The 7,681-nt window shown below is 44.5% G+C and overlaps 1 protein-coding gene across 5 annotated transcripts in view; it reads left to right on the top strand.

Annotated features, from left to right (window-relative positions):
* The window catches only part of PKNOX1 (PBX/knotted 1 homeobox 1), a 57,713-nt gene that overhangs the window by 36,288 nt on the left and 13,744 nt on the right, over positions 1–7,681 (top strand). For 4 of the 5 annotated variants that reach the window (XM_046651639.1, XM_046651643.1, XM_046651641.1 and 1 more), the window contains exons 6-8: positions 1,393–1,563; positions 5,561–5,660; positions 6,873–6,970. In XM_046651639.1, the coding sequence (XP_046507595.1) occupies positions 1,393–1,563; positions 5,561–5,660; positions 6,873–6,970 (369 nt within the window). The remainder of the gene's footprint in view (positions 1–1,392; positions 1,564–5,560; positions 5,661–6,872; positions 6,971–7,681) is intronic. The other variant, XM_046651644.1, reaches the window with a different exon arrangement.

Here is a 7,681-nt window from a genome sequence, read left to right as displayed (position 1 = left end):
CCTCTGAAGCTGGTCTGTCCCATGACAAGCACAGAGCAGGGGCAGGCGTAATAAAGGCTCCGAGGCCCTCACTGCCTCCTGGGGCCTTTCCTCTGAAGCCGGTCTGTCTCATATGAGCCCCCTGCTCCCAGGGCCAGTGCTCCAGCATGCAGGCTTCTCTGTGCGTTCCGAAGGAAAGGGGAATTCTTGGGGTTAACATTGTTGCACCTGAGGGAGTGGTGCCTTCCGCGCTGGGGGAGCCCTGTCCCCTGTTTCTGGCGTGCGGCCACAGCGTAACCAAGAGTTTGTACTTCCTGTGGAACCTGCCAGCTCTTCACCAAACCTTAGTCAGGCCCTTAGCAGCAGGTGGAAATCTTTTTCCAGAATAAATTGCCTGCATCTTAGTTTTTTGCTTTTTGTTTTAAATTTCTCATTACATATTCTTAGAGCCTAATAGATTTTGTAGGCGAGAGTCTGACTTTGTCTCCTCCTCTCTGAGATGGGGCTACAGTGCCTGCCGTTTTGGGGTGAGGCCCAGAAGCTCTCTCTGCCTCTGAATCTCTGTCCTACGGCCATCCTTGACTGGGGCACTTGTAGCAGAGTCTCCCAGGCCACAGGAACCGAGTCTCTCCTGAGGGTGTCACAGCATAGGCCCCGCAGTGCTTAGTGACTGATAATTCTCATTACTGACCGAGCGACTGATCGGTTCGTTCCCCAAATTCCTGTGAATTACCACCACCAAGGTCACGGGGAAGGAGCTGAGCTTTGGGTTGTGGCTTCACGGGCAAGTGGTGCTTATGCTAATGGTTTCATTATTTGTGTCAGTTATTTACTGCTGTGGGACAAATTACCCCAAAACTTAGTGACTTTCTATAAAACTGTGAAACTTTTGGAAAAATGGTAAGAGAAAATCTTTGGGATCTAGGGCTCGGCAAAGAGTTTTTAGACTTGACACCAACAGCACAATCCATGAAGACTGGCAGAGTTGATAAGTTGAACTTTATCGAAATTAAGAACCACCAATGAGGTAGGTATGGATTCACCCCCATTTATAGATGAACAGGAGCAGAGTGAGGGTGAGTAACTTGCCCGTCATGGAATGAGTCTGAGATGGAGCTGGTTGAGGCCCGGCTGTCTCCTGGTCCTGTGGCTCACTGAGGCCAGTCGTGGGATTGTCTGTTTTCCCCGCACACCACATGGAGCCCAGATCCCAAACCACAGGTCAACGAGGCTGGAATGATTTGCTGCTTTGCCTTATTTCTCATGTTATTCCCCCTCTGTTATTGCCAGTACAGATGCCCTGGCTATGCAGTGTTCCCACTACTAACTGAGAGTACTCGTGTGCTGATGAGTGTAAGTTACCATCATGCTCTCTTTGTCTTGTCTGAAAGTCTTCATTTTCTCTGCTTGTAGATGGTAAAAGCAATCCAGGTTTTGCGCATTCATCTTCTTGAGCTGGAAAAGGTTAATGAACTCTGCAAAGACTTCTGCAGTCGATATATCGCTTGTCTAAAAACGAAGATGAACAGTGAAACTCTGCTGAGTGGAGAGCCCGGAAGCCCGTACTCCCCTGTCCAGTCCCAGGTATTTTGTCTGGGTCCTGCTCTGCTGCTCAGCTCCTGTACCCTCTGCGAGGGTGAAATGCATTGATTCCTGAGACCTCCATCGCTTTCAGAATAGTGGGCCTGTCGTAATGGCTGTGCTACTCAAAGGAGCTTCTAGGTCTCTGAACCCGCCTGGGCTGGACGTGAACTCCAAGCTGGGAGACTGTCCATCAGGCTTCGTGCATGAAGGAAGTGAGGCCTCCATCTGGGTACTGGACCCAGATCCCATGTTCTGGAGGATGGAGTATCATTCTTTCCTTTCTTTTTTTAAATATGTTTTTTATTATTTTTTAAAATTATGATAAAGTACACGTATCATAAAATTTACCGTTTGAACCATTTTTAAGTGTACGGTTTAGTGGCATTAAGCACATTCACACTCTTGTGCAACCATCACCACCATCCATCTCCAGAACTTTCCATCTTCTGCAAACTGAAACAGTGTTCCCACTAAACAGCTCCTCATTCTCCCCTCCCCCAACCCCCAGCCCCCACTGTAATACTTTCTGTCTCTATGAATTTGACTCCTCTAGGGACCTCGTATAAGGGGAGTCGCACAGTATTTGTCCTTTCATGTCTGGCTTGTCTCACTCAGCACAGTGTCCTCGGGGTCCCTCCGTGTCAAAGCACTGTGTTATGTCTTGGTCATTCTGATCGTGTGTAGTGACATTTCCTCGTGGTTGTAATTGGCACTTCTGTGATGGCTCCTGATGTTGACTATCTTTTCATGTGCTTATTTGCCATCTGTACATCCCCTTTGGTAGAATGTCTGCTCATGTCTTTTGCCCATTTTCTAAGGGGATTTTTTAAAAAATCTGTTGAAGTTTTAGAGTATTCTACATGTTAGTCCTTTGTTGGGTGTATGATTTGCAAATATTTTCTCCAAGTCTGTAGCTTAGCTCTTCATCCTCTTAACAGGGTCTTCTGCAGAGCGAACATTTTTAATTTTCATAAAGTCCCATTTATCAACTTTTCCTCTTAGGAGTCGTGCTTTTGGTATCAAGTCTAAGAACTCTTTGCCTAGCCCTAGATCCCAAAGATTTCCTCCTATTTTTTTCCCAAAAGTTTTATATTTTGGGGCCAGCCCGGTGGCATGGTGGTTAAGTTCACACGGTCCGCTTCAGCAGCCCGAGGTTCTTGGGTTCCAATCCCGGGCACAGACCTACACGTCGCTCATCAAAACATGCTGTGGGGGCATCCCACATACAAAATAGAGGAAAGATTGGCAATATTAGCTTAGCAACAATCTTCCTCACCAAAAAAAAGTTTTATATTTTACATTTAAATCCATGACCCATTTTGAGTTAACTTGTATAAAATGTGAAGGTTTAGGTTGAGGTTCATTTTTTTGCCTATGGATGTCCGTTTGCTCCAGCACCATCTGTTGAAAAGGCTGTCTTTCCTCCATTGAATTGCTTTTGCACATTTCTTGACAATCAGTTCGGCTTATTTGTAGCAGCTATTTCTGTGTTTCTCTTCCATTGATCTGTGTGTTTATACCTTATAGCTTGATTACTGTAGCTATATAATATGTCTCAAAATTAGGTAGACCGATTCCTTCTGCTTTATTCTTCTTTTTCAAAATTATTTTAGCTATTCTAGTTCCCTTGACTTTCTGTATAAATTTTAGAATAATCTTGTCTATATCTACAAAAAATGTTACTGAGATTTTGATAGGAATTGCATTAAACCTGTATACCATTTTGGGGAGAATTGACATCTTTACTATGTTGACTCTTCCAGTCTGCAAACATGGTATGTCTCTCCGTTTATGTACTCGTCTGTCATTTTTCATCAGTGCTTTGTAGTTTTTGCCATAGAAGTCCTGCACATGTGTTTTTAGAATTCTACCTAAGTATTTCCTGTTTTTGAGCAATTGTAAGTGTTATTATATTTTTAACTTCAGTGTCCATGCTAGTACGTGGAAATACAGTTTATTTTTATATGTTTATTTTGTATCCTGTGACCTTGCTGAATTCACTTACTAGTTCTAACAGGTCCTTTTTGTAGATTCCTTAGGATTTTCTACCTATTCAGTTGCGTCTTCTGCAAATAGAGACAATTCCAATTCCTCCTTTTTGATCTGTATGCCTTTTATTTCCTTTTCTTTCCTTATTGCATTGGCCAATACATCCAGTACTATCTTGAATAGGATCAGTGAGAGTGGACATCTTTGCCTTGTTCCCAATCTTAGGGGACAGTATTCATAAGCCTTTCACTACTAATTATAATTTTAATGGTAGGTTTTTTCTAGATACCCTATCAAACTGAGGAAGTTCCCCTCTCTTCCTATTTTTCTGAGAGTTTTTATTATGTTGAATTTTGTCACATGCTTTCCCTCATGGAGTGATATGTCTATGTGATTTTTCTTCTTTCACATGTTAATGTGGTAGATTACATTACTTGATTTTTTGAATATTGAACAAGCCTTGCCTTCCTGGAATAAACTCCATTTGGTCATGGCACATAATTCTTTTTATATAGATTCCTGAATTCTGATTGCTAATATTTTGTTAAGCCTTTTGTGCCTATGTCGAGGGATATTGGTCTGTAGCCAGGATAATACAAGCTCATAGAATGAATTGGGGAGTATTCCCCCTCTTCTATTTTCTGGAAGAGGTTATGTAGAATTGGTGTTAATTCTTCTTTGACTGTTTAATAGATTTCTCCAGTGACACTACCTGGACCCAGAGATTCCTTTTTTGGAAGTTTTTAAATTACGAGTTCAGTTTCCTTACTAGTTATAGGGCTATTCCAGTGATCTATTTCATACTGGATTTTGTTGAAGTTGTCCGGTGTGTCAAGTTGTTCAGTTGGCCGTTTTCATCTCTTGATGTCTGCAGGGTCTGTAGTGATCTCTGCTGTTCATTCCTGGTATCGGTAATTTGTCTTCCCTCTTTTTCCGTCAGTCTCACTGGAACTTTGTCAATGTATTGATCTTTTCAAAGAACCAGCTCTTTTTTCATTGATTTTCCTCTGTTCTTTTTCTGTTTTCAATTTCATTGATGTCTGCTTTGATCTTTATTATTTTCTTCTGTCCACTTGCTTTGGTTTCATTTTGTTCCTGTTTTTGTAGGTTCTTGATGTGGGAGCTTGGATTATTGATTTGGATGGCTTAACTTTTACTCTGACCAAACTAATGTGGCAGATGTTGTGTGTACCTTCCAAAGCTGGTGCATTCAAATGCATGTGGTAGCCCACAGAGTGATCATCTTTGGACACGTCCACTTAGGCTATTTACCTGCTCAGAGACCTGGTGCCTGTGCTGCTCAGGCCCCGTGCTGGATGCCAGGTGCAGGAGAGGCCTCCCTCGCCAACTGCCAATCCAGCCACCACAGTAGCCCGTTTGCATCTAACTTCACATGAAGAGGGTCTCCAATGTGTTGTTGACAGACATTTTCATGGAGCTTGCTGCAGGCCAGGCCCAGCCCAGCACTCCACAGACATGAACCCCAGGGGCACAGATGTGCTTTCTGCTGTGGGAAGGGCAGGTCCAGAACTGTGTCAGCACCAGGGGTGACCCCCAGCACTGCTCAGAACGCCCCATTGCTGTGGCATCATCTTTTCAATATGCTCATCCTGTCCAGGGGCTTTGGTTCTTAGAAAATCATGAGTCTGAGCCAAATGGAATGGAAAAGGTGTGTGGTGAGATGAGGCGGTTTTGGTCTTCCTAGACACACCTCCCAGGTTTAAGGTGTGTTTAATATGGTGATGAGTTGAAAGATAAGCTTTTTGGAAGCCAAATTGAAACTGATATCTCAATCCTGATCATCATATTTAATGTTCGATTTCACACCTCTTGGTCTCCAGATATGTAAGTCATGCTCTATGGAGGGCTTGTCATCTGATTATGCTCCTTCTCTCAAGCAGCTTTCCTTTACTGACGATACCTTTTTGCCACTTGTTTTGAAGTTTTAAACATGGATTTTGTTTTCTGTTTTCTCATAATCCCGTCTCTCTGTGTTTCTGATCGGCAGCAGATTCAAAGTGCCATCACAGGCACTCTCGGGCCCCAGGGGATCGTGGTGCCAGCATCCGCACTGCAACAGGGGAACGTAACCATGGCAACAGTGGCAGGTATGACGGCGGGAAAAAGATGATTTTTCTATGAGCTTTTGCAGAAAAAAGTCCTTTATATTAGAACAAAGAAGTACATAAATATAATTTTTAATTAATGCCAATTCCTGAGGTAGGAGTGCCAAAATCTAGAGGTCTTTGAGTGCTTTTTTCTTGTTAATTCTCAGTAACAATATTTTCTGCAAATTGTCTTTCCCTACCAAAAAATATCGGGAGAAAAGGTTTCATATAGGGGTTGAAAATATATAGCGAAAACCAATTGTAATTTTCAAATAGCATAGTTTTTAATTGTGCTCTTAGCAGCACCTAGAAAATCCTAAGTTGTGTCATTAATTGATGACAGGCAAATAGAAATGCAGTCTTAGTATTACTTGTATAATAAAAACTATTACAAGAAGGGGACAGGGGCCAGCCCCGTGGCTGAGTGGTTAAGTTCGCGTGTTCTGCTGTGGCAGCCCAGGGTTCGGACCCTGGGCACAGACATGGCACCGCTCGTCAGGCCATGTTGAGGCGGCGTCCCATATGCCACAACTAGAAGGACCTGCAACTAAGATATACAACTATGTACCAGGGGGGATTTGGGGAGATAAAGCAGAAAAAAAAAAAAAAAGATTGGCCACAGTTGTTAGCTCAGGTGCCAATCTTTAAAAAAAAAAAGAAGGGGACAGATTCTAAGTTCTCTGGTACATCTAGAACATGGCAAATACCAAACCGTCTTGAAAGTGGAATGGGGCATGTAAGGAGGGGTGAGATTTATACTAAAAATCCCCTGTAATAGCACAGAGGGAAACCCCCACAGGAGCATGAAAGCACAATTGATTAAAAATAACTATAATAAAAATATTTGTTATCTAACACCTTTGGCCAAGACCTGTCATATGTGCCAGTTGTGGGGAAAAGTAGAAAGCAGAGGCTAGCAAAAGGAGGAATTGCAGACCCCTAAGCTAACCGTGCCTTGTGCGTGTCGTAAAGGGCGTGGGGTGCCTGGGTGGCCCTGTGCCTGCCTGCCGTGGGCACTCCAGCATGGCTTGTCCAGTGAATTCCTTTTAATAATTCGTAGCAACAAGTCAGCTAGCAAAGTATTGCTGATCATTGAAATGATTTAAAAAGCTTGTCAAACTAGAGGTTTTATTTCTTCCATAAGAATATTGAGAAGAATGGTTTTAAATTGTTGAGACTTAAAAGTGGTTTACTTTTTTCTTCCTTTTTCAGGTGGCACAGTTTATCAGCCTGTCACAGTCGTGACTCCCCAAGGCCAGGTAGTGACACAGGCGTTGTCGCCCGGGACGATCAGGATCCAGAACTCCCAGGTGCGTGTGCCATGCCTATGGAAGAGCTTTGGGGGAGCATGCTGTATGGGGCGGGGTGCTGGTTGAACCAGGCTTGAGCTGGTCCCTCTGTGTGAAGACCCTTGTCTCAGCCTCATGTAGCAGTCTCCAGTAAGCTGAATGTCAATGTTTTGTTTCTTTCTTACTCCTCATCTCCCTCGTTGTGAAAAAGTTGCAAAGCTCAGAAAAGTCTAAGGAAGCAGGAAAAGTCACCATGATCCCCCCCAGCAACCACTGTTGTCCAGTTTGATGTTGGTGTGTGTGGTTGTCTTCACCTCAGGGGATTCGAGGCTGTGTGGACACATTCTTCCCGGCCCCTGGTGGGTCACAGCAGAGCCACCAGTCAGGTCTTCCAGCCCACGCCAAGGCCCACTCGCACTTCCAGTGGGAGCTGCCAGCAGGGCCTGTGGGCTCTGAAGAGCTCTCCAGGGCCTTTCTGCTGTGCACCAGCTGGACAGAGCCCGGCTTCGGCCTGTTCCTCTGGTTGTCTGGGCACTTGGTTGTCGCCCTCCCACACCCTGCTGAGGAACCTGTGGGAGGGCTCCTCCTTCCCCTCTCCACCCTGCTCAGCCCGCTGCCTCCTAGTAACACCAGCTCCCAGAGCATAGGAGGCAGCTTCCGGGCAGAAGCGACAGAGCTGGATGCCCGCCATGCTGTCCCTCGACCCCACCCACCCCCTCTCCCCGTCATCTT

The sequence above is a fragment of the Equus quagga genome, unplaced genomic scaffold (assembly GCF_021613505.1).
Source record: "Equus quagga isolate Etosha38 unplaced genomic scaffold, UCLA_HA_Equagga_1.0 73442_RagTag, whole genome shotgun sequence".
NCBI lineage: Eukaryota > Metazoa > Chordata > Mammalia > Perissodactyla > Equidae > Equus > Equus quagga.
This window is presented reverse-complemented; position numbering and strand designations above follow the sequence as displayed.